The sequence below is a fragment of the Tauraco erythrolophus genome, chromosome 4 (assembly GCF_009769465.1).
Source record: "Tauraco erythrolophus isolate bTauEry1 chromosome 4, bTauEry1.pri, whole genome shotgun sequence".
Classification (NCBI taxonomy): domain Eukaryota; kingdom Metazoa; phylum Chordata; class Aves; order Musophagiformes; family Musophagidae; genus Tauraco; species Tauraco erythrolophus.
The window spans coordinates 46,376,198-46,403,829 of record NC_141468.1 but is presented as its reverse complement, the minus strand read 5'-3'; the positions used below and the strand labels follow the sequence as shown (position 1 = coordinate 46,403,829).

General features: G+C 38.2%; 1 protein-coding gene across 5 annotated transcripts in view; it reads left to right on the top strand.

The window, feature by feature from the left end:
- The window catches only part of PPP1R12A (protein phosphatase 1 regulatory subunit 12A), a 128,538-nt gene that overhangs the window by 28,598 nt on the left and 72,308 nt on the right, over window positions 1-27,632 (top strand). For 4 of the 5 annotated variants that reach the window (XM_086610898.1, XM_086610897.1, XM_086610896.1 and 1 more), the window contains exon 2: window positions 17,868-17,998. The exons of the other annotated variant lie outside the window; for it this stretch is intronic. In XM_086610898.1, coding sequence (XP_086467024.1) covers window positions 17,868-17,998 — 131 coding nt within the window. The remainder of the gene's footprint in view (window positions 1-17,867; window positions 17,999-27,632) is intronic. 5 annotated transcript variants of the gene reach the window in all.

Below are 27,632 nucleotides of genomic sequence, written 5' to 3'. Positions count from 1 at the left end.
ATTCAGAGCATGGAAGCAGTACAGATGTCACGTTGCTGTGGACTTCTGAAATTCATTTAGAGATACACTAGTACTACATGTGCTGTGACCTCTTTGCCTCCACTAGCACAGAGGAGGAAGCTGTAAGATGCAAAAATAGAGTGGGGATGTAGGAGTGAGTCAGAAGAGCGGAGGCAAAAGCAAGCTGTCAGATGTGGGCTGACTGTCAGGATGAAACTGAGAGTTAGGAAAATTAAATGATGGTATGGGAGAGGAAGTGGGAAAGAAAGGCTGATACTGGGAATACTAAAATAATGGAACTTGGGTGTTGGTGTATTGGTTATCGGGCAATTAATGTCACTTGTGAAATCTGTACTTGAGCTTAACACGCATTAACCTTTTAATACTCTATTATGTCATCATATCGAGATTATAGGGCCTGTATAGAGGATTTGCTCTTGGGGTAATTCAAGACATCTGAGAAAAGACGCTATTGCTTGTGGGACTTCTGCTTTAGCAGTGGAGTGAAGAGAATGGTGTGTAGGATAGGAGACTGCAGGGAAATCTGTAGAAACATTATGCACTTGTGGCTGTAAGTGTAATGAAAGAAAGCTTTTCTTTAGACATATGAAATGGTGTATATCTTAAAACCTGAGTTCCATGGTATTTCAAATTGTATGGATGAATCAAAGGATATGGTTTATGATGACCTTTTTGTCTGTTTTCCATCTGTAAAACGATAACTTCTGTGGTGGAGGTTTTATGAAAATCCTGCTTATGTATCTAAATAGTGGTAAGTGCTGATAGGTGGAAGAGCCCATCAGGAAATGAGTTCTGTTTGGAACAAAATTTGAATAATATAGACTGAACGCTAAACAGTGAAGAAAAATTCATAATTTTTAATAACTGCACATTATGAAAGTGCTGATCATCTCATACACTGAATGAAACAAGTTTCTTTGGCCACGGGGAAATAGAGAGCATATAGGACCATACACAGGTCATACATTTGTGGGGCCAGTTGCTTTGGCTTAGGCAGCATTAATTAAAGCATCTCCTGGTCCTGGGACATTTGACTGTACAGCCTTACTATTACTTGTATATTGGTCTGTGCATAAATGTAAAAGTAGAGTCCTTAGAGAAGCATCAAGCTTAAGCACGGTTTGGCTAATTTTTTAGTGTAAATTAAGCTGGCGGAACAGCTTTCCCCTCCAGGAATTCTTGTAGAGGTGTGCACCGTAGAGCAGAAAAAGCAAGCTCAAGGTAGCAAAGATAGTCTTCTGGTGTGTCAGGGAGTGGGTTTCTCTTTTCTGTTTAACATGGAGGCAGTTTCTCACCGTGCACTCTTGAGGTATTTGGAGCACAGCCCCTAGCCAGACAGATAGATCTTTCATGAAAATAAATTGAGAACCGGTTTCAAAAACAGTTTGCGTTGCGGGAGCTTTCAGTTTGCAGCATGCACAGTGGGTGATTGAATAGTAGAGAAAGCCAGATGGGCCTTTGTCCGTTGGTTTGAAAGGAGGAAAATTGGAAGTCTTCCCTGTCGAGCCCTTCCCCTGCTGTGGCCGCTGCTCTGTCCCTGCCAGGGCCACTGGATGGTTACCTGCCAAAGCCAAAACTCTGCAGTGCATGGACTTGCCCCGTGTTCGGGCAGTGTGTATATTTTCTCTATGTAACCAAATCTGTTTCAGTTTCTGTGTTTTTCCACCTGTTTGCTTTAGCACTTATTCTTACGTATTTGTAGGGGAAATGCAGTCAGTAAAGTCAGTCGCATTGCTATGACTGACCTTGAAGCCAATGTGCTTTTCAATCAGGCTTTCATTTTGTACTCTTTGATAATAATCATCTTTAAGTAGCAGTCTGATGTACAAGAAGCAGACTTTAAAACATTTGTGATTAATTTCATGATGACGTGCATACTGCTACGGTCAGGTAAACAACAGACCTCTGGGTTCTTGTTGTTTATTTGAAGCTGACACAGTCCTGGTGAAGAGAAGACCAGTGCGTTTTCTGTCCGGGTGCAATTCTAAGATGTCACCAGTCTCTCAGAAGTTAGAAGTCAACACAAATGAGTTACTACATAATTAGAAATGTAGGCTTTTACCCCTTTTTCCAGAATCCTTTCTGAGGAGGAAAGTCAGAAGTGGCTGCAGCTCCAGGTGCGACTAAGGCAATTGTACTTTGCTGCCTTGAAAGGGCGTGCTCTTGCTTCTTCCTCCCACCATGCTATTTTCTTTCCCTCCTTTTTTTTTTATTTATCTATTTCAGTGGGTGGGGAGGGAGAAAGGGTTGTTTCTGCCTTGCTGGTGAGTTGAATTGGCTAATGGAGAGCCTGACGAATGCTTTTGGGAGTGTGCAGTTGAGAACGAGGAGGGAGACTTGAACCTCCCTGTTTGTCAACAGTGAGCTCCTGTAGAATCATGCCTTAAGTGATTAGCGTATGTTAGCTCAAATGAGTTTGGGTTTGCTGGTTTTATAACACTGCCTCCTGCAGGGAACAGAATATTGCTTAAAACTCGTCTTGAAACATAGAAATGTGAATTATCTAATAGGGATGATGAGTACTTTGAAACATAGTCATCTCATGAATGTCAGAGATTCTAATGCAGAAAATTCAGGTGAGGGTATAATTATTATCAACTGGAATATAATTTTCGTATAACTGCCTAAAATCAAATGTAGCAGGGGAAGAAGATATTGTAAGCTCAATTAGAATACTTTCTTGAAGTGTGTGTTTTTATCAGCATTTGATTACAAGAATTTTTACCAAGGGTGTCTTCTGCTAACTTCTTAAAAGTGATATTAATGTGCTGCTAAAGACAGTGGAAGAGATACATCAATGTCTTGCTTTAACTCTAGTGAAAGCTTCCTGCAAAATGACACTGTCGATGAAGTAGTGAGCATAAGTACTTAACTTTTTTTAAGACATACTTTGATTTTCTGGCAAGTTTCTTCAGTGCCTTTTCTCATTGAAACTGATATCTGAGCTTCCAAAATCTGGCTTGCAGGACTGAGAAGCTGAAGATGAACTGCTGCAACGTGTAAGAATGTGTGAATTCCTTGTGCTCTGGCAAAAGAGCAGATGACATGAGTGCCGTGCTGATTTTGGCATGTATGCTGTGGGTTACAATTGCTCATCTAGGTACAGTATTTTCCTGTTGCTTGCTTGGATAAAACTGCTCTTCAGAAAGTTAGTGAGAATTGGAAAATTTAGAAGTTAATAGACTACGGGTTTACCTTTACACACAGAGATATCTGAGTTTGTGATGGCCAAAGATGACCATCTGTATAGAATCATAGAATGGTTTGGGTTGGAAGGGACCTCAAAGATCATCTAGTTCCAACCCCCCTGCCATGGGCAAGGAAACCCTCCACTACACTACAAAGCCTCATCCAACCTGGCCTTGAACACTTCCAGGGATGGGGCATCCACAGCTTCTCTGGGCAACCTGTTCCAGTGCCTCACTGCCCTCTGAGTGAAAAATTTCTTCCTTATATATAATCTAAATCTGCCCTTTTTCAGTTTAAATCCATTGCCCCTTGTCCTATCACTACATGCCCTTGTAAAAAGTCCCTCTCCAGCTTTCCTGTAGGCCCCCTTTAAGTACTGGAAGGCTGCTATAAGATCACCCTGGAGCCTTCCCTTCTTCAGGCTGAACAGCCCCAACTCTCTCAGCCTGTCTTCATAGGAGAGGTGCTCCAGCCCTTGGATCATCTTTGTGGCCCTCCTCTGGAATGGGGAAAATACAGCTGTATCCTTGCCCTTTTTATAAGCTCTTCCCTACATGTTTGCAGAGAATTAGGGGGTGGCAGGTGTGACTTCTTCAGGCAGTGCAGGTTGTGCCACACCGAATAGGCAGTGACCACAGCTATGACTTGGCAAGTCCTTAAGTCCTGCGTGTGAGATGCTGCAGAGCTGCTGTCTGAGTGTTTGGTGGCAGTGGTGAAGGTGGTATAGCATCATGGCATACAAACAAATATGCCAAGAATGAGGCTGGAGACACTGTTGATACTGGAGCAGACACCGCAGTTTGAAGAAAAAGAAGCTGCTTTCATAATGTACTGATCAAAGGTGTAACATTCTTAGTATACTGACTCTATTAATTTAGTGTCTTATATGTGTCTTACTTTCCTGCTGTATCAGAGTAAGTATGGAGCTGAGGAGTCTAGTTTGCTTTTCCCTTTAATGCTGTGAGGAGGACAGTAATGCTGGTTGCAGATGCAGTCTAGAGAACTACTTCTCAAAAATACTCAATTTCTGCTGGCTTTTCATGCATTGTGTGCCAAAATGATGGAGTTAGTCTTTGATACTTGATGTGATGAGGGGCTACTATGGCCAAAAAAAGAGAAGACTAACTCAGATTTGCGGAGACATACGTAAAGGTGTCCTTTGATGAGGGACCCAGTTCAGGTTCTGCACCGAAGGTGTCTTTGCTAATAAACTTCTGTGAACAGTTGCCCTGTGTGGAGTCAGCTTTAATCTGGCTAGGCTACAAGCTTAAAAAAACCTCGTTGGACCCATGTTGGTTCAAAGCTGTGTTTGCTGGTGTCCCAGGTCTTAGGAGCATGCATCAGTTGCAGTCCTTCAGTGTTGATCATGTCTGGCTCCATGGTGCAAAAAGGTAGTGATGCTGTTGGTGAAGTTAAGCAAGCTATTGAAGCGATATAACTGTGTTGGCACGGTATTACTTTCCTGCTAATAAGCCTAATGAACCTCAGTTGTCTTGATATCTGTCACATGGAAATTTTTGTGTGTTTTTCATTTATTTTATCTAATATGACTGACTAGCTAACTCGTTTAGGCATCTGTGTTACTACTTTGCAGTGCTGGTACAGTGTTAACAGTCCTTCACTGTTTCCCAGGTATTTCAAGATCTGTTTAGAAAATAAATACTGACAAACTTGAAGCTGCCTTACGTTCTTGAGAAGTGGCTAGAGAGCTGCCTAAGCATACCTGTGATTTGTATTACCAAGATCTACTGAGTTAGATAGTGATCTGTGGGGTTTTAGCTTTTTCCCGTATTACTAGCAGACTAGAAGGTATATAGTCTTCATTATGCAAGGCAAATAAAACTTTCTACTTCTTTCAAAACACAAAGTGGAGGTACTTGTTGACAAATTCTCTCATATTATTTATATATATATATGCCCTATGTAATTGCTGTTTTTTTCCCCATTCTTAATATATTTAAGAAATACTTTAGTATTCCTGTTCCTGCTGGCTATGTTTTTCATTGATGTTGATAGCTTTCCTTCCCAATTTTCTACTCTGTTACTTAAAGTTTATACTATTTTATGCATTTGTTAAATTCTGATTTTATATTGATTTTCACAATTTTATTTATTAAACATTTTATTTTTAATTGCTCCCATTCCTTTGCTTTATCTCTATACTACTTTAACTTCCTAATAAAATTGCTTTGTAGAATAATAGCTTCTGGTTTGTGTGATACTCATTCAAAAAAAAACAAAACAAAACAACTTGAAAATTGGCCCTTTTAAAATGCCATGCATTGTGTATATATAGTGGTATATACTGTTGTAGATGAGTCTATGTAAACGTAGATTATTTTTTACTTGTTGGCTATTGTCTTCCTGTCCATTTTTCAATGTAATTGGAATGCCAGTGGTTTCCTAGGAACTCGTGATTACTTGCAGTTTCTTCGTTAATCTGCCATAATGAGTTTCTAATGGGAGAACTGTACCGAAGTATTTCCTGTTTAGACCAGAGGGAGTCCGGTGTCAAAGCTGGTAGCTCTCTCGTGTTCTTTTGGGAGAAAGTTCACGAAGTGGACGTTCTTTTTACGTTTATGGCTGGAGATGAGTTGTTAAATGTCTCTGTTAAGACGTACACACGGCTGTTTTCTTGTGCTGGTGAAAAATTTGGATACAGTCAAAAGATAGCTGTTGGAGGTGGGACTGGGATCGCTGCCGCAGCAGAGGAAGCACACGCAAGTGAGCGCAGGCTTCCTCTTCATTCAGCCAGTGAGGGTTTGCTCAGCAAGTTGTGCGGTGTGACTGGCCTATTGAAAATAGAGTATTGAGTTACACTGGGGCAAAAATGCCTTTTTTAGAAGTTGCAAACCATATCTGATGGATGAACAGCTGCATAGCTAGCCTTTGAGAGAGGGGGAGATTTGTGTTGAAATTTTTTTTATTCTTTATACTTGACAGAGGCTTGTAGTGCATTTGACTATCATCTCCTTATTTGTTTGTACAAACAGTTTTGTTAACTGTACTAAAACATGACACTGTATTTCATGTAAGTTATTTTAGAAGACTGTTTAGCAAATTTAGCAAAGACACAGCACCAGTATACCATCATTTAACTTTGAAGGGATTCCTGAAGTGCCTAGTCTGAATTGAATTTTGGCTTTAGATGTAGTTCGAGTTGATCTTATCCTTGCAGAGGATTTATTTGAGTCTTGGTGACCTTTGTCTGTTGCAAGTACCTTATCTTTCAGGGGTCACAGTGCCATTTCTTTGTGCAGATTAAATGAGAAAAAAAAAAAGCTTTGGACAGGTTGTTCCAAGGGATGCTGTGTGTCTACCTACAATGTGGAATATGAAAATATATATGGAAATTACTTAACACTGAATTTTTTAGCATTGTCTATACCTTATGTGCTCCCTTGAGTAACTCCTTCAAACTTTCTGTGGATCACAGAGCAAACAATGTCGCAGTTTCTTCAGTTTTTATGCTGAATATATTTCTGAAGTCAGAAACAAATTGAGCTATTTTTAAATGTAGTTATGTGTATATGTGTGTACCACAGCCAATCTTTTCTAAAAAGGAAAATTGGAGAGCTGCTTCTTGCTTTTTTTGTTGAAAAGTGAAATTAAAATGTGTATGCATTACTGATGAACGTAAAACATGCTGTGCTGTCTTTAGGTGTTTAAAATGCTAACAGGATTATCCTGGAGGTTTATCAACATGTCTGTGTTGCCCTGCTTCCAAGCTAAGGCTGCCCTGAGGAGCGTTGAGGTGTTATTTCTGGTGCATCTGGCAAAGGTGTTGCCTGACACCTGCAGGGTTACAGGGACTGGAAGCTGCAGGTTTCTCACCTTGTTACTGACTGCATAGACAAAATCTGTGTTAAAAATTACAGTTTTTAAAAAAAGCAACTGTTTGATGCTTCTTGTAACAAGTTTGGCTAATTTGCTTTTGAATAATTTCACTAAAACCATTTGTTTTTAAACAGTCCTTGATTTTCTGCTCAAATTTTAGCAAGACTGTCAGAATATTCTACTTACATCCTGGACCTACTGACTTGTAACCTAAGTCAACTTCAAGACTTAGTACTATTTTTTAAAAGCTGAAAATGCTTTCCAATTTCTCTAGTCAATTCAGGCAATCATAAATTTGATCATAAATTGAAAAATTTACTGGGATTTTTATTAGAGAAGGATGGCTTTTCTTTTCCCAATCTAGGAACAGAAAGTAAGAGTGGCAATATATTCTTTACTTAAAAATGGAAAATTATGAGAAAAAACTACTTCAGTTCTTGTTTATATATAGTACTACCTTTGTTTAATTGGTTTGGTGTACAAAATGTAGTTTTGATAAACTAATATATTTACCACATTGAAGATAAGATAATTAATGTTTAACCAATTCAAAATGCCACTTTTACTTCTAAATTAATTCTTGCTTCCATCCAGATATGATGTGATTATATTAATTTTTTACATATAAAATGTGTATAAATCTAATTGACATACTTTATGTGTACTTCCTTATTCTATTTAATTAAATTGAATTATACATATTAGTTGTTTACTTACATGGATTCCCCTACTTAGGAAGGAAAAGAGCTGTGAACAATACCAGCTTTATCAGCTTACTAAAAATATGCTTTTACTTCTAATATATTGTATAATGATGAAGATAAAACCACACATGGCAAGTGCTAATTGAATGAAGCAATCATAGGTGTGTAGTTGCAAATTTGGGTGTCTTACTGCCTTTTTATACCTATACTCTTGGTTTCTTCTGTTAAAGGTGCTTTTTACTGCCAACGGTAACGTGTAGTAGGAAAGTGAGCATGCAGAAAGTCTGTTTCGGTTAGTTTAGTATGCTCTATCAACATGTGTATTTTTTCCACCTTGATGAAATGAAGGGTTATAATTGTTTTTATTAAATACAATGTTATTACTTTTGTTCTACTCAGTTTTGTCACTTCACTTGGCTAGAAGTCGAAAGCAATGAAAACTTCTAGATCCTGCTAAATCAGAAGATTAAATGCCAGTTGACAACTAGATGACTAATGTAGCCCATACGAGTTCACAGTGGAGCGCTGGTAGATGTGGTCAGGTTTGCTTTCTGCCAAGGCAGCGCAGTTTTCCCTCTCCAAACAACTCAAAGCTTTGAGGTGATAGTCAGAAGCAGAGGAAAAAGGGGAAACTTGGCACATGTGGTTAAATTAAATCCGAGGAACATAAAAGCGAGCAAACCTGTTTGTTGATGTAAATAGATTCTTCTAGTAAGTTTTCTTGATGCCTTTTTGTTTTGCTAGATGATCGGTTTGGTTAAGAATGTGTATTAGAGGGTATCTGTGTTAGCTTTTAAATTGAAGAGCTGCTTTGGCACATGAACTTGTTTAGTTACCCATATGCTAAAAGCGGATTATGTTTACTCATGAAAAAATTAAGTATTTGAAATACGATAGTCATATTCTTAAATTTGACTGTGACAGAAATACATGTGCTGTACGACACTACATTCTCCTCCTCAGATTTAATAGTTACACATTGTGTGACCATGAAAACTAATCACCATGCGCCAAAATTATAACAATAAATACTTAATGACAGCATAGCTGCATAATGACACTGTATTTTTACAGTATGAAAATTTTCTTTACTCCCAAAAAACATTTCTTTTCAATGAGTAAAGGCAGCTTCCGTACCTGTCAGGAGGCAGATGTGGAGGGTTGTATGTCTTTGCCCTACTGAGCATGGTGCTTCAGCCACAACTGTTGAAATTGCCTCAGAAAGCAACCTGCGAAGGCACAGGCCAGAAGAGTGAGAGGGCCATTTTGAAATGAATGAGTCTGAAATTCGGTTCTGGATTTAAGTCCCAAATTTGCAGATTTGGTGCTACAGGACAAATGGCATAGTTTTCAATGTGTAGTTAAAATGAGAATCTGTCATATATAATTTGTACATACCTACCTGCCTAAGCCTTCAGGGTTCAAGATAGCTTGTGAATTTGTACGTCGTACTAGCCATAATACCATGCTGTCAGGCAGATCTTCATTTCTCCGTTTCACTCGGTAAACTCATGCTCTCTCACCTGCAGTGTGGTTATAAAGCTGAATAAGAAACTTGAATCTACATTTAAAAGTGAGTTCTGTTGTTCCACAGAATGTACTAGTTTTGTTTTTAAATAGAAAGAAACCAGAAGGAAAGGCAGAAGGTGTTTCTCACATGCTTGATACCATGGGTTTAAGGGAGAGACGCATTTGCGTGAAGTTTAGACACAGGTTGCTTCATAGAGTCCTTCGTGTCCAGTATCTTCACCAACTTCATGTCAGCAAACTGAGCCAGGAGAGAAAAGCGCATTCAGGCAAATAAAACTGCTCCAGTATCAGTATTTTAGTCTTTGAATGCTGTTTGGTTTGATCTCTTCTATAATAATTTTATAAGGGCTAGGATTTTTTTCCATGACATCTCATTTATCCAGGTTTGTTTGGGTTTTTTTGGCAGGCTTTTTCCAGGTTGGTTTGTTTTTTGGCAGGTTGTCTTGAGGCTTTTCTTTGAGTTGAAATAAATGAATACCAGTAAAGTTTAATATTAAACATTTAATATGGTAGTTTTAATTAAGAGATAACTTCTAGTGTGGGCATTTCAAGTGTTCCTGAAAAAGATTTGGACTCAACTAAAAAAAGAAAACAAATATTTACTTGAAAGTAGCTTTGCATCTAATACTAGGTAGCCTGGAATAGTTGGGGGTTTTTTTTCAGCAAAAGCAGGAAAACGGGCATTAGACTGAGTTATTCTGTCCATGTAATATCTGTCAGAGTGAGTCTTGATCCATTACTGGAATTGCTAGCAGGAGTGGTAGCATCTCTGGTTATAGTAAATAACATGTTACGGCCAACTCTCCTCTTCCCCTTATTTATCTCAGTGGGAGGTTAGAGGACAAGGATAGTTCTATCTCTGCTTGAAACATGCTAAAACCACTTAAATATATGTTTTCTAATATAGACCTGATGAAGAACTGTGATTAAGCGTTCGTTAGGGTTTAAATAGTGGGAAGTCTCCATGAAATCAGTGTTATGACACATAAATTATATCAATCTCAACAGTGATAGTTTTTAGTATTTTCATGAATTGTGCCCTTAATTATTTTACAGATTTAACTATAAATTAAAAACTAGCACAACTGAAGTGCGTGTAATTAATTTAGTTTTTCAGTGTAACAGAGAAAACAAGGCAAAATTGTAGTATAGAAATGACGTTATGCTCTTACTGAATATTTGAGCTAAACAGTTACTGGTTTCATGTAGCTGCTGGTTTTATCCACCTCTTGGAGCGGAAATAAAATCCAAGTGATCTTCTCTTGAGATATACTCATGCATATGACAAGGTGTTTACATGAAGTTGAATTAATAGCTAGAGAAGTTTGAGTTCTGGAATGATTTGTCTATTTTCATCCATGTTTGACAGCTCTGTGGCATTCGCATTAAGTTGTGATGGTTTATGGGTGCTCGGTTTCAATCATTTCTGCATGCCTTCCCCATGAGACTTGAATGGACATGGAACGTTTCATCAGCCTCAAGTAGTGTTTTCTCCTTAGGAGAAAGTGTCTTGCCCACCTGCTTTTGCAGGTGTCTAAAAGGATCCTCATTTTCTAGGCTTAGAAGTGAAATGTTTCCAGGAAGTTTCTCTGGAGATGCTTCCCTGCAGTGGGGGAAAGGGTTTGACATTGAAATTTATGCCAAGATTGACTCATATTCTGGGGTGAGAGAAATATGAACAATAAACTGGAACTTGCAGAAGCAATGAGATGCTCTTGAAATGATTTATTAATTTGAGTTACTGGATATGGCAACTATCATTTTAACTATTTTACATGGACCGCCTCTCTAGGATTTTAAATAGTAGGTCATTCTTAACTGAAAATAACACACACATGCATCATACACACAATATTTACAAATTAAACGAAATAACACCATTGTAGCAAAAGGGTACTATTACTAGTTTATCAATAATATTTGCATGGTAAACTGTTCCATTTTTACTAGTAAACATACTTTAAGTAAAGAATTCAATCCTAAAACTATATTTTGTCAGTATGCAGAGATATCCAATATTACTGCAGCTCACTGAGAAATAGAAGCTGTGACTTGTGGGTTGGCTAAATGAACACTGGAAAAATTATGCTTAATTTCATAACTGAGCAACATTTGTCATCTGTAATACTAGATTAATGCCTGAAGTTCTGTTGCAACACCAAAACTGTCCTGTGTCTTACCGTAGATGTGAATATCAACAGCAACCTTTCCATCCTGTATGTTACTATCTTAAAAAGAATATTCAGCAAATGTAAAGTACGTGCTTTTATAGTGATACCTTACATAGTAAATAAGTAATAATCACTCACATAGTAATAAGTAATAATCACTCACATCTCATGACCTAATTTGTTGGTCATTCTTATTACCCTTTATCCTGGAAGTGTTCTCAAATATTCAGTGAGTCTTAGGACATTGACATTATATACAATACAAACATATATATGTTACACTTTGTACAAAAACATTGAATTAATGACCTGCAAACAAATTTAAGGTGAAAAAAAAAATCTCTCCTTTGTTCTAGTGGCTATAACTGCCAGGTTACCTCAAATCTGTAGCTTCGAAGTTAGATACGGCTTATGTTTTCATTTCGTATGCCTTACTGCCACTTCATTTGTTCGTGCTGTATTCTTAATTTATGTGCAGCATGAATACGTGGCTTACCAAAAGTGGAAAGTGTTGCTCAACCTTGCTTTGGATCTTTTGACCAAATTTCTTTTTATACCTTCTTAGTTAGTGGTTTATTGAAAGAAAAAAATAAAATTAGGAATTGCAATATGCAAGCTTATTCTTTTTTTTTTCCCCAAGGAGAGTGAAGATGAACAGAAGATGTTCCTAACAGTGTGACTAGTAAACTGTAACCTCCTCTGTCCTAACAAAACCTTTCCTCAAGAAGGCAAAAATCATTGCTGACTGAGACCAATTTTCAAAACGTGGGGATGATCTGGCAGTACTGAGCTCACTGGTGGGCCAGTGAAAGGACTTGGGTAGAACTGGTAGTTGTTCATTTCATACTGGGAACTGCTCTGGGGTAGCATTATTCCAGAGGACTCATCCTTAAACCACCTTTTCAGGACAAGCAGGGAATTTAATTCTGTGCAACCTCTATTCCTGTCTCAATTTTAGTTGAAATTGCTGAGGGAGGGAGGACAGCCAGGTAGATGGAGTGAGTACTGTGATTTCCTTTGAAAGTCTATGCAAACAAGAAAGTAGGCTAAAACATGTTGTAAATTTAAAAGTGAGAATGGTAGAAGTGGTTGCAAATTTAGAAATGTGTTCTTTGAAAAGTGTCAGTTTGAAACAAGAAGCTTTAACACAGCATTTGTAATGGGTAAAATTTCACAGTAAAACAAAATTTTGGTTCTCTGATAGTGGAATTAGGACATGAAGATGAATCTCAGAACAAGGCTTCTCTGAATATAAAAAAATGTTTTGTTATAATCACAGTCAATCATTCTGTTTTGGTCAAGTAAAGATAATACTTTATTGCTGTCCTTTTCTTACTATATTCAATTTTAAATTCTAATTGCTCGTCTGATCCACTTTAGATCCAGTTCAGCAAAGTATGTCGGCATAGCTATAAGGGTGTGGTGTGTGATGGCAGAGGGAACAAGCAGCCCAGGGTGAAGAGAACAGGAACCGCTTTTAACCAGCTCTGCTGCTAGGTGTGGATGCCCTCCCTTAAGTTGGTTCTCGGGTACGTTAACAAAGATGTTAATGTCCTGCTTAGTTTCATTGGACTCACTGGACTTGGTTCACTAGATAAATCAAAGGAACGGATAAACTATTCTCCAGGCCACTGCATGAGATCTTTCTCCTGTTTCCAGCATTCCCACAGGAATTCAGAATGGTTCTCTGGCTTGTTTCATCCCTTTAAGTCTAAGGTATTATTCCATGTTCGTATTTTTGACTCCTTTCCATACTAAGAGTAAATAAGGAAAAATGAAATGTGATGACAGAGGTTAAATATACAATGTTTATTTTCTGCTATTAGAGGCAAAATATCTTAATTTGTGGAATAAATCAGGTTACTAATCAGGTAACAGTAGAAGATAGGTTTTAATCTCTAGAAAATACTGAAAAAATCGAATGTCTAAACCTCAGTAGATGGCATTACCTCATTAGATCTCATCATTGATGAAAAACACTGAAAATTGTAGACAAATGTAAGGTATATACTGTATAGCTTTGCGGCATATATGTGACCGTAGTCCTAACTGATTGCTTGTCTCTTTCCCTACGTGATTTCTGATTTATTTTCTTTTTAAAATACAGACTTGTTTTTCCTGTCTTTTGGGGAGTAGTACTGTCTGCTGAATTCTTTGAGTGGTTACTCACTGAAGGACCGAGCACTCCAGATCTCTCTTTTAAAGCTATCTATTTTTAAGGTTACTTACTAACTTAGGCCTACCCTTCACCCATGTACTTAGCACCTGATAGTAAGAAGAGCCAGCTACATCACGAGCCACTTACACTGGCATATGAAGTCATGGTGAATACAGTTAAAAACTAGCATGTTCAGCAGACATCTGGTTATCCCCTTCCAAGTGATCAGAAAGTATTTCTGGGTGAAGCTTAAAATGTTGTTTCATTTAACATAGACGTGTTATTTCCAGGACAAGTTGGACCTACGTAGGGTTGGTCTGTGTGGGAGCTGGATGCTGTTGCTCTTTGCTGGCCTTTGCAGTCCAGGTTGTACAAATAGAAAGCAGTTGTCTTTCCTGGGCCTTAATATACTTCTTCTGAGATTTCATCTCTGTTCTTACCAGAAAAGGTAGCCATACTTGGTATTATCAACTTTGCTTTGTTTTGCTTCCTTTATGACTACTTAGCCAAGTTTCTCAATTAGTTCCCAGAGGAAACGAGGTTTATATGATTGCACTGTCCAACTGTTGTTCTGTTTGGGGCCTGTTGGCTAACTTCCATCAAATTTGACAGGGTAATGAGTGCTTCATGCAGAAATGCTGCCTTTCTACCAGTTTGCGGAGGCTGGGAACAGGGCTGAGAGACAGAACCCGTGCAGGGATGAAGGGAAGCTTGAGCGTGAGCTCCCATGCTCTCCTGCTTGCCTCGGGAGCTGGCTGGTCTGTGTGCTCGACAGATGTGGTGGTTACCAAACACTCGGACAGAGCTTTAGGATGACCTAAGTGGTAATTGAGGCTCTAGGTGAGAACTAAGGACTGTGGAGGGAGAGACTGGGGATGGGGAGATGAATGCCAAGAGGCGAGATTAGTCCTAGAAAGATTGTAGCAGACGAGGAAGAGGAAGGCCTGTGGCTATCTATCCCCTGTGTGGAGAGTGGGACGGATGTGGTCATGGGAATTTATCTTTTTGAGTCACTGTAACGTCGGTGGAACTCTTGTTATTTACGTCTTGCATGTACATTGCTTTTTCCTTTGAAATACTTCCAGACTGAGGTCTAGAAGGGCATACTTTTCAGAGGCTGTTGCTTTAAGTTTATCACGCTGTTCTGACAAGCTTTCCTTCTGGGGTTGGGATGTCAGTCTTTAACAACAGAAGCACTTCTGGCACTTGATAAATACTGCTTTTAGAAGTGACTACAAAGATAGCGCAAGGACAATTGGAGTAGAAATGGAAAAACATTGAGATAAAATTTCTTTTATAACATTTGTTTCTTGGCTTTCTGACTTAAGGTATCTGCTGATAGTCAGAGGTGTCTTTCATATGGAAAGTGCTGAGAGTGATAGGGTCCATCAAACACCTGCCTGCGGTGCTGTTAAGAGGAAAAAGAGAACAAAGATGTATTATATACATGTTCTTCAGCAATAGGATCAATTGCCTCTGCCTTTCTTCACCTTAAGATAGGTAATAACCTTCTTGGAGACCACAGTGGATTTTCTATAAAATATTTCAGGTACAAGGCTCATTTTACGTAATCTTTGTTTAAGGAAGCTCAAAGGTCATATTTTTTAAATTTTACAACTGTCTTCCATTTCATCAACTTCAGCTTCTGTGTCTTCTGTTGTCCCATAATAAAATTGTTAGAACAGTTGTTCAGATTGTATAATCAATTGTGAGGAACATTATTTAAACCTTACAAATGTGGTTACATTACAAAACCTAGTAATGCCAGTACTCTCCCATTTGCATATGCAAGTAAATTCTTTTATTATCTTAGTAGTTACTCTTCTACCATCCTAATATATATAATCTCACAGATTGTTTATCTTTGCTCGTCATGAATGTGCAATCTCTGATAATACATGAGAAGTGTATTAGAGCTCTCCTGATTCTTGCCATGTATGGCACAATAAACTGCCCAAATTTGGTCAAATATTTTTAGCCACTTAGTCATATGTCTTTTAATGTGCTGCATATGTAAGCTTTTGATTCACTTAGCAACAGTATTTTTATGAGTATGTCTTGCCAGTTTTTCTTATGTATACTTGAAAATGGGCAAGGATTGTTCTGTGTTGGATTCTGTCACAATCAGATGGTCTGGCTCTTTTTTTTTTTAATAGTGGTAATCAATTTTAAAATATCCTTTTTTCACAGATTATGAATGTTAGAGGATTTTAAGATATACAAGTATGCAGCATATTGAAATGTAATATTGAAAGATCTATAGTTAAAAATGATTAGGCAATTTTAAAGTTTTCTGATATAAATCTATTTTCCTTGTAATAAATTGGTGAATGTTATGCTATGCATAGGGTTATCAGTGGTCGGGCAGATTGAATATCCAGAAAAAACGGATGTATGGCATGTGTGAAATATGGCTAGGTTAATGTTTCTGTTAAGTGTAAACATTTGTGTTTCTTGAATTTGTTTTCCTCCTGATCTGAGTTATGATGTCTTGCATTTAGTTCCTTTTCACTGAAGTAACAAAATGCCTTGCAAAGAAAGGTGATTCTTTTCTTTCAGAGCTTGTTACTAGAATATAAGCATTGTACACTGATGATAAGTGGAAGAAATTTAACAGTATGCTTGAGGAATTCATAGTTTTTATTATTGGAGAATGTTCATACATTATTTTATTAAAAGAATTGCTGATTTTTGGGATGATTATGACTAAAAAGATAATTCAAAAAATCCTTTAGGAAGGCAGTTTTCAAGAATACCTGAAAAGGTAGGAAGGTTTTCTGATGTTTTCACTCAATAATGTGGTTTTGTTTTTAATTGAAAAACAACATAATGCAAGCAGTGTACTGCAGTCTAGTTTCAGTCTAGCTGCAAATTTATGGATGAACAAGTACAGATGAGACTCGTTGTTAAAACAGTTCTGTGTTAAATTCTGAACAAAGCCTTAGGTTTGTACCTAACTAGAGCAAATGGGATCAAAGAGGGATATAATTTCTTGCTGGTTTTGTTTGGCTGGTTAAATGAGGCAGCAACACATCTCCCTCATGGTGTAGCTGTTTAGTACTGTTGCCTCAGTACTACAGAATGGAGGAAAGCTTCAGGATTCGTCTTGGAAGGCACAATTGCTTAAATAAGGAAGTCCGAGATTTTTTGACATAATAAAGCTTTCAGTCTTAACTGCTGTAGAAGTATTCTGAAAAGTAAAATTTATACCTTAATTGCATTTAATTAGAGCCATAATTCTCTGGAAGGATTTAGAAGCCCAGCAGTAAAAGTTCTCATTTCAGCTTTCTGGTGATGTAGTATTGTTGATTTATTAACCTAAAAAATTAATACCAGTCTTGTGGGGTCTAGCTGTTTTGAGTCCTTGCTGTCCTGAAATGCAGAGGGACTTTTCTCACTGTTGCTCTGCCCTTTTAAGGGCAGCAGTATGGAAGTTGGCAAGAAAACTCAGTGAGCACTCTGTGAGAAAAATACTCAAACGCAGAGAAGAAAGGCAAAATAGGAGCCGGTCAAGATGGAGATCAGGAGAGCGGCAGTAGTTCTGCATTGGGGCAACACTGTTTGCTTGGTAATTACGAGATGTGCACAAATGATAATATCATTGCCATGTGCCAAATCTATACTCAAGTAAATTTATAAACAGCAGTGATTAATGGGCTGTTAAAAGATATACGGTAGTATAGAATACGCTGCAGTAGAAAACAGCAGGGGGGTGTTGAAATGCAACGTAACATCCCCTTCCACGCTCCTTAGTCTCAACTGCATTATAATTAAAGCCAGGTTACGATATTGTTTTCCAAACTGCTCCCCATCTCTTGGTCACAACAATTCTACTTCGTGGCGTAGCTGTTTGTTCAGTTGTAGTATCCACTTCAGTGACTAAGCTGGGCCCTGGGGCTTTATAAAGGGCCTGGGGGTTTTATAAAGGGAACCACCTGGAGAACAAGGTTGCGGTGGGGATTGGAAATGGCTTCTCAGAAAAGCGGAACAAATTTACCTGAGGAAATCATATTTATTGATTTTGTTCAACTCTATTTGAATGTGTTTACTTAAGGAATTCTTTACAAATCTGTAACACTTGCAACTTTTCTCTCAAATTGTTCCTGTCTTGCTGTCAAACCCCAACAAATAAACCCTACTCCCTCATCCGACCTGAAAATACTTACCTTTTTTTCCTGAAGATGTTGCTTAAAGATGCACAGTATTGTAGAACAGCTTTAATATGAACTTATTTCTTAAATCTTTCTTTCTTTATAGGCTTGTATAGATGATAACGTAGATATGGTGAAATTTCTGGTGGAAAATGGAGCAAATATTAATCAACCAGATAATGAAGGCTGGATACCTCTTCATGCAGCTGCTTCCTGTGGATATCTTGATATAGCAGAGTAAGGCTTTTTCCTCTGTTTTTTAAACACATGTATTTTACCAAAATATTGTTAGGGGGGCACTAGAAGCAGATGGCATTAATAAATTGTCATTTTAGTTGGCTCTGGGACTTGTAATGAGAATGAATGCTTTTATATTGTGTGCTGGTTTTGAAGTGTGCTGTGTGTCTAACTATTTGTGCATTGCATTTTCTCTTTCTAGCTTTCATACGATATATCTTAGGTAGCTGTAAGATGTAAACATTTAAGACTGTTCATGACTGTCAGATGATTTTTTTAAAACTATTTTCTTCTGTAGAAAGGTTGTTATGGGGGGGACACATGGGGAGAAAGTTTAAATTTGCATTTTATTAGTAGCCTGAAACATTATCCTAGGATAAGCCTATGTGTGGGAGATTAATTTTGCAATTGTACTTGCAGTCTTGCAACTTGCTTTTTAAGTGTTGTAATAAGTGGTGGCTTTTGCTAATTATTTTTGCTATGGAGCAAAATCTTACAGTTGAAGTTAAATTCCTGTTATGGTACTAGTTAAAGCTTACTCAGTACTAAATTCCAGGAGTGATTTTGTTGTTGTTCTTGAAGCCTGTTTAGGGCCACTGAAGGTACACTAAAATGAATTTTTTCCTGATACTGTCTGTTTTAACTTGAAGAAAAGATTGATTTGAGAAAAAGTGTGACATATGTTGTTCATCACACTGTTCTTGCAGTAAAGAAGGTAATAGTGTCTTTCTAAGGGCCCTTTGGGTAAACACTGACTTCATTAATTCTGCTAAACTCAGTGTGATGTCTGATCCAGTGTAAGTCTTGAATAAAAGTAGTATTTTATCACATAATTATGTTATGGTACTAATTACAGTGGTGAAAGATGGAAATTGTCAGTTTAGGGGATCGTTTATTGATGTTCTGTTGCTTGAATCTTACGGGAAGGGAAAAATTCTGGAGACTCTTTTGTATATTGTTTTCTCTGGAAAAGTTCTTTTTTTGAGTGTTCATAGAGTGAAGTGCTTTGTAAATCTTTCTTATAACTGGGACACTGTGTGACCGCTAACTTCTGTAATCTGCCTTCCTACACTGTGCAGATGTTTGATGCTGTAATCTCCCTTGCATGCATGCTGGAAGTGTTTACTTGTTGGCTATACTATGGCAAGAATTTCCCTACAAACTGAGATAATATAAGCATTTCTTCACTTTAGTGGAGGTAAAACACCTGCCTTTTTCCACAATAGGAAAAAGTTGAACAAATGTTCTTGGTTTGGTATTGCAGCCTAATGTAGGCAGATGTTCAGGGAAGAAAGAGCGATGTTGCTGGTCTGCAAGACAGTTTTTTGCTATTAACTTGAGTATCTAAAATCTATAATATTGCTGAAGACTGTCATCTGTTTTTTATTATCTCACACTGAGAGAATAATTTCTGCATATTTTCTCTAGATTTCCTTTAAAGACATGAGATTATTGGAGTGTAATGCTATGGGATGTGGGGCATCTAAGCTGTTGGAATAGCAGTGTTTTTAAGATGCAAGGAGTTTTGAAGATAAGCTGTTGAAACAAATTTCCACGTACAGCTGAGAAGGGTTGCCTGACCTGAATGGAGCAATATTTATATTTGATGAGACCCATAGAGTTCAGATTTTCTTCAGACTTCTCCAGGAGCTTAGAAATTCAAATAATTTACAAAACTGACAGCAGAATTTGCAGCTGAGGCAAAACTGGGAGAAGACGAAAGGATGAAGCAATAAATTACCAGACATTAGAAATTTATTTTTAGTTGGCCCATAGTACACTCTGGGTCCAGTACCTGCTTTAGTGAGGATGCATCTTTTTGGGGAAGCATGAGAAAGTGTGTTTGTGTGTGTCTGTGGCTCGATCTGATACGCTTAATTTTTAGCACTAAATTTTCTGGTTCTTGGAGGAAGCTTTTCATTTGGGTAAATTATGGAGATTATATTTCTGAAAAGATGACAGCTAATAGCGTGTCATCTTTCTATCCTGTATGATATGGACTAGCGTTTTTGTACAGAATATCTTTTCATTTCATATTTTCTTGCAAGGTGCAAGAGAGAAGAGAGTTAGGGAATGGGTTCTGGTGTTTCCTAACTTTGTTAATGAAGGGCTGGGGAGAGTGTGACCTGTACTTCCCTTTCTCCTTCCATGGAACTGCCTGTTGCACAGCTTTGTAGAGCTTCTCAAATTGGAGACTCAGCAATCTGTTTCTGCTTCTTCTGCTGCCATCTTAAGTGTTCTTAGGACTTTCTGCAGATGTAAATAGCTAGAATTTATTTCTCTTGAAATAGCACAATCTGTACAATCCTCCAAATATGCAAATTTAGTTAATATATTGATTTTGTTTACAATACTTATATTTTTACAATTTGTAAAAAAATGTGATAGCATACTTCATTATTTCAGGTTTTCGTGTCTCAAAGTCTAAAATTATGTCTAAGAAAGTAACAGAGCTAGGAGATGGAAATATTTTCTGTTATGAAATACGTTTTTATGTTTAGAATGTAATTTAAGGACTTTCTAGCACTAAGTATGTCCTCTGCATGTTGACTGTGTTCACCTTTCAACCTTAACATTCTTCAAGTATGTGTGTATGTCATTTTCTAGACTTAAAAGAGGGGGAAAGAAAGCAAAAGTTCTGTTAATGTTGCATATCTCTTGCATGATTCATCACTAGGGTTAGAGTCTATGAAAAGTAACGGAGATGGGGTGTGCTGAAGTTCGCAGATCTGATAGTAGGATCTGAAACCTTGGTTCTGCTTTCAAAATGAAATTAAAAAGTTTAATCATTACAAACCTTTACAGTACAATCTTTGTCATAGTTTTTTCTTGTGATGCTCGTTTGACTTCTATAGGATTATATTTGGGCTGATTAATGTACTTTCTTATAGAGTGAGCAAGGTTTCTGTTCAGACTGCTGTGGTATTTGGATCAGTACACAAACAATCTCAATTCAACTCTTCTTTCTAAGTGTTCCATCCATTTGCTACTAATACCCATTTCCTATTATGTACAGTAAATGGAATTGACTGAGACTCACTCCAGGTTAATACGGAATGATGCCTGCCTATATAATGTACACATTCTTCTTAAGTGGTACCTGCTGCTCAGATGTTCCTGAGTGAGTGCACCTACGTGCTGGAGATCTGGGAGAAGTACAGGATGTGTAGGTGGCAGGGAGCTTCTCTGAAAAAACTCTGAATATCTCAGAGAGCCACCACTTCAGCCATGTTTTGACACGGGTCCCATGCTAATTGCTAATGGGCTGAGTGAATTTGTGGCATGGCCCCTACTTGTTGGGGGTTTTATTTTGCTTTCACTAACTGTGCTGTCTGGCTAATGGGCTTCTCATGGCAGGTGTATTCCCTGTCCCTGCCATCTTCCACTGGGTTCATCAGCCCTATGATGTCTTCTCTCAGCGGTGTCTCCTGTTCCATTTCAGTTTTCTGCTCCTTTGGAACAGCTGCCTTCTCTTGAATATGCTTCCTGTCTCATCTAAAAAATGCATCTTCCAGTTTAAGAAATGTTAATGTTGTAGAAGCCCACTTCATGTGAAAAGCCGCAAGAGAACATAGTTCAGTGTAAAATAAAGCATCAGCTGATCACAGATGGAGAGTCGTGCTGTAAAAGCAAAAACTCTGCCATGGAGGCAACTGCTTCTTTTGTTTCCGTTGTTGTTTCTGAGATCTGTAAGTGCTTCAGCTTACTGGAAATTCTTTGAATAGTTTAATTTTAGAATTGCCTACTTAAGTTGGTGTTCATCTTGTTTATGATCGTGTGAATTAGCTTATAAGTAATTCTAATAGAACATGTTTAAAATTCTTCAAAATTGCCAAAACAGGTCGATTTTGTGTAGCATGTTCTCTTTTTCTGTTCTCCATTTTTTTAATATACAGAAAGCTTTACACAAAGGAGCCTTTCTTTCTCCAATGTGTTAGTATGAATTAAAAAGTCAAATGCTTTGAAAAACTACAGTTATGTAGAAACAAACTTTAATGCAAGAGGACTTCAACAGAAATTTGTGTGCATTCTTTAAGATGGTATTTAATGGGTAGAACCCTTAAATTTACCTTTGTAAAACTCTTATAAAATTATTTAGGTGTATGTATTTTTTTAATTAGGTAGATCTCTTCTACAGTTTAAAGGCTGGTGTATTATTTCAGTATCGGGGAATAAATAAATTCCTTTTCAGAATGCAAAACTGTAACACAGAAGGAAAAATAGTGCAGAGTGGCATTTAAGAAAGAGAATTTTAAAATGCTTACTTTTTTATTTCTCTGTGCTTTGTATTGTACCAGATTAATGTAAAATAAATCTGAAATGGTAGAAATGTATTTTCTGTTCAAGAATTAAAGTTTGTATTAAAAATGTATTTTCTTGTGGGCTTTGTACCATGTCTAGTTGTGAATGAGTAGTTGGTGTGTTTTGAAGCTTGTTTGCAAGTATTTAGAGGCTACAGTACAGTTCTACTACATAAATACAAATGCGTTTGCATTTTCCCTAGAATGAAAGAAGGTGCATCTTCCAGCAAGTGTTATGAAAAGCATTTTTCAAAAATAACATAGAAGCCAGTGACAGTTACACTTTTGTGCAAAGAAAATGAGGGGGAGGGAGGTGTCTCCTGAGGGAAGAATAGGATCTTTATACCTTCATGCAGTGGGTACTACATCTGAATAACAGTTTAGCAAATGTTGCTGTAGATACTAAAATTTTTCATGGGTTCAAGGGATGAAAATTCCACTGAGGGTGGATACATAAAAAAAGACAAATGCAGAATACATACATACAGATTGGATCATGGATCACATACATCATCATATGTACATGGTCCAGAAAGTGCATGAAAGTAGTTGAAGACTGGAAAGGTATTACAGGAAGAGCAGCATATATTTACCCCATTTTTATTCTTCTTGAAAACGTGTTCACTTTTGGAGATAGGCTAGATGTTAAATAGATGTTTAGTCTAACTTAGTACGGGTGCTTTTATGTTTGGGAGGCAAGTTTGATACACATTTTACATACAGACCTTAGGACTTAGCACAGTTTCTAAGTACACCTTGTTTATTTTACAGGTTTTAAAAGCTGAAGCATATGACTGTAGTTAGAAAGAGAATAACTTCTTGAGTTCAGAGCCTCCTCACTCAGTTGATTCAGGAAGAGAATAGCAGCTTGACCAACTCTGCTGCTCTAAAACCCAGCTCACTTGCTTTCCTTCCTCCCCAAGGTTTCCTATGTTGTATCCCCTCCTTCCCCTAATATTTTAAGCAGACTTTTAAAGGCTTGTGTGTAACCACTGCCTTGCTGCTGACGCCCATCTGTTTTTCCAGACTCCACACACCTGAAAGTGAACCCAGCCAAACTAGTTTGCGGAAGCCTCAGCAAGCCATTGTCCTGGGATCTCTCTAGTTTAGTAACAGTCCATTAAGATTTACATGAGCCGTCATTGGCTGGTGTACGGAGGAGTGAGAGACAATCCTGCAAACCTGTAGTCGAATAGGAGATGTTCAGTGATAGGTGGTTTACTTACAGCTCTGATTGCCTTGCAGCTTCCGATGCTGGGTGGTTGTCATTTCTGCCCGTGGAACAAGGATGGGACCAGCGCTAATCTGGCAACGTCTAGTAAAGGGAATTCAGTGCAGTTTCACGATAAGCTTAATGTGATCAAACTTGAGACTGCTGCAGAAATAGGCACTCATTCCCTTCTCTCCTTGGTTTTCCCTCCTGCGCAGGCTCTTACCCCTTCTCTTGCTTATCTAATGATCACACAACAATGTGGGAACTATTAGTTTAAGACTAGCCTTCAGGGGGTTTGGAGGATTTATTCTCTTTTGGATCAGTGAGCTGATCTGGCTTGCCAGCAGCAGTTGGCATAGATACGTGGGTGTTAAAAAAAAAAAAAAAGTCTGGGCTGCTTTTCAGACATCGCTTGTACCTCAGATCAGAAGCCTGGCTGTGGAGAGCTGCCTGTGCTGAGGTAGAGTCCTCTTCTTCATCTCCCACCTCAAGAGCCCAAACCAGCTGGTACTGTTGAATGTTCTTCCATGATATCTAAGGGTGGTGGTGCCACAAAATATGCTTCAAAGCAGTTGTTTCTAATCCATTTCTCTGTAAGTTTTAATAACTTAGAATCATAGAATCATCGAATGGTTAGAGTTGGAAGGGACCTCAAAAATCATCTAGTTCCAAACCCCCTGCCATGGGCAGGGAAACCCTCCACTACACCAGGTTGCCCAAAGCCTCATCCAACCTGGCCTTGAACACTTCCAGGGATGGGGCATCTACAGCTTCTCTGGGCACCCTGTTCCAGTGCCTCACCACCCTCTGAGTGAAAAATTTCTTCCTTATATGTAATCTAAATCTGCCCTCTTTCAGTTTAAATCCATTGCCCCTTGTCCTATCACTACATGCCCTTGTAAAAAGTCCCTCTCCAGCTTTCCTGTAGGCCCCCTTTAAGTACTGGAAGGCTGCTATGAGATCACCCTGGAGCCTTCTCTTCTCCAGGCTGAACAGTCCCAACTCTCTCAGCCTGTCTTCATAGCAGAGGTGCTCCAGCCCTCGGATCATCTTTGTGGCCCTCCTCTGGACCCGCTCCAACAGCTCCATGTCCTTCCTGTGTTGGGGACTCCAGAGCTGAACACAGTATTCCAGGTGGAGTCTCATGAGAGCAGAGTAGAGGGGGAGAATCACCTCCCTCGACCTGCTGGCCACGCTTGATCATCTGGAGCTAATACTTGCTGGAGTGTTTTTAATCTAAACTCTCTTACCATAATCCAATATAATCCTAGAAGAGCAAGACATTCTTTAGGTGAAGCAGACTGACAAAAATATCAAGGATGGCTCCCGTCTCCTTTAGCTTTGTTCCCAGTTATGATTTTAATTAACAGACTATGAAGTGATGTTATACGTGATACATTCAGAAAGGGATCTTTGGATGATAATCAGAAGTTTGGATTTGTGAATGACGAAGTGAAGTTAGTGATCTGTCTAAACCACATGCAAACTGGTATGGGGTTTGGCCTGATAGAGATGCTACAAGGTGAATGAATGTTTTTGTTAGGATTCAAGATGTTACTTTAAATGACACAAGGAAATGTTAACTGGAGCAGTAGAATTAAAAGGAAAAAGGACCAAAGATGAAACTTGATACAGCCCACTCAGGAAATGAGAAGAGGACTTCTGAAGGATGTGTTATAAAACAAGCCACATGACAAAGTAAAAGCAGGGAAAGAAGATTTATTCCCAGCCAAAGAAGATCAGCTCTTCTAGAAGAATGACTGACTTCTTACAAGTCGACACTGGTAAAGATGCGGTGTTTGTTTTGAGACCTGTCAAAAGGTCACTGCAGGCTTTGGAAGATTGTTTCAGTTAATTCATTTCTGTTTGCTGCCTTGTTTCTTTCTGGAAGAACACATTGGGAAAAAACATTAATGGGAGAGAAAATATGCTAGTATGGTAGTCTCTTCCCCTGCACACCCCCTCCCCCCGCACCTGATCGAAGTGCGATGCTCGTTCTTTATCAGCAACACAAAAGTTCTTCCTCCTCCAAACTTGTATTAGATATCTACAAAGATAAAGTTAAATTCCATTAGAGAGAATAATGGAGAAACTTGGAGATCAGTGAGCTGGTATCAGCTGGCATTTTCTTTTGTGAAAATGTACTGTGACAGTGTACTATTTTCAGCATGTTTTTGCTGCATGTGTGTACGTCCTAAGAATAAAGAAACACTAATCAAATTGTTTAGGTTGATGGTGAAATTTGCTTTTTAAAACCGTGTCATTATGTGTCTCCTGTGTAGTTGTAATCCGATGTTTGGATAAAAAACAGCTGGCAGAAGTACATAGTAAGTTATGGTTGATGGGTTAGAGGAAATTATAGGACCTAACTGATTTGATACCTATTTGTTCAACTGAGGGAGTCCAGGAGAGCCAGTCACTCTAGGATGCACAAAGACAGTGTGTGCTCTCTAGCTGCCTTCCTCAGCTTGGATTACTGTGTGCATCTCCACTTGTGACCCTAAATATTTGTTAGTGAATGTATTACATTTCTGTCTTCTAAAGGTAAATCTACTAGACCTTTAAGTTCAGAGGTATCTTCTTCAGGGACATATTATTTAGTTGAAAGTATCTTTTTTCTTTTAGTATGCTTTAGCAGTTCATTGGATCTAATGAAAAGTCAAGGGACTGGTGCCCAAATGTAAAACTCTGAGCACTCTAATTTTTGACCGAAGAAGAATTTGAAAGTGCAGCTCATGTTTAAAAAAAACATCCTGCTTTGAGAAGTGATGTCCATAGGAAAGATCTTATTTGTTTATCCCAGAGCATTGGTTTTATTGATATCCTGAGAAATATTTAGAGTAGATATCTTAGTTATGAATTCTGAAGTTAAAAGTGATACATATGGAAGAGAGACATATGGAAGAGTGATACATACGGAAACTTGGGAGCTCCGGTAGACTCCCGAGAAACAGGACGCATCAGGTCCTCCCTTGGATGATGGCTTGTAACTGCCTGTTGCCACCGATCGACTCATATTTTCTAGGTATGACTGGAACATGGGAGAGCAGCTCTAGATACATGAGCAACCATGTTTTGAATTGAGCAAGTGCTTGATAAGTATGGCATACTGTCACTTGCGAGGGCCTCATCTAATAATTCAAAATTTAATTCACAGTGAAGTTGGTTTTGAGTGTTGTTTTCTAGGAGAAAACAGGGGTGTGGTATAGATTGTCACTTTTGTGCATTTCAGTGTTTATTTTCTTTCACCTTTTACTTGAGCATTTTTCTCTGTTGTGAGTTTGACCCTATTTTGCCACATACAGTAGACTTTCTAATGACTCTAAAGCAACTTATGACCTACTTATCCTTTCTTACAGTTGTGTCTTTTGTTGGATATCCTAAACTACGTCATTTCAGTGCAAATGATCCTAATCTGTTTGTATTTTTCTAGTCTTATCCCTGACTGAGGCAGGATAAAAGCTGCTTGAATTCTTCTGAAATACATGTAAATGTAGCATGGTATCTCTAGAGACATAAGACTTCTGTGCATTGATGAGAATGAGTTATTTGGATACAATTCAGATACAGAGATACAAAAATGTAGGGTTTTTTATAAAGAGCAAGTACACAGGAAAAAAGTATAACAAAGGAATTGCAACCTCTTGATTAAAGATGAGGTTCTGCTTATCAAATTGAATACAGAGTAAGAGTTTCTCTTGGAAGAATGTGTTTTCAAGGAAGTTCAAAGTGGACTGGACAGGAAAGCATCTGCTATGAATTGCAGATTGCTGATACCTAACAAGGGATCAGACGGAGTTCAGTACTACTGGGTGATGCTAAAAGCTGCACTGTGATAGTAACGTTGCTTCGTAGAGAGATTTGGTCACTGAATTATTGCATAGTATAATTACAAACTAGATACGTTCTGTGATGTAGTGATTGTATCTATGCTAATATCTGTGATTGTATCTATGCTAATAGCACGTGGCTGTTGGAGGAAAACAAGCTTGTTAAGTTAGGTCCATACTCATAACGTGCTCTGAAATAGAAAGCAGCGGTTAAACACCCGAATTTGTGGTGCTGCTGTAGCCAGATGTAGCAATGCTACTCTTGGCACAAGGCAGGAGGGTTGGTGAGC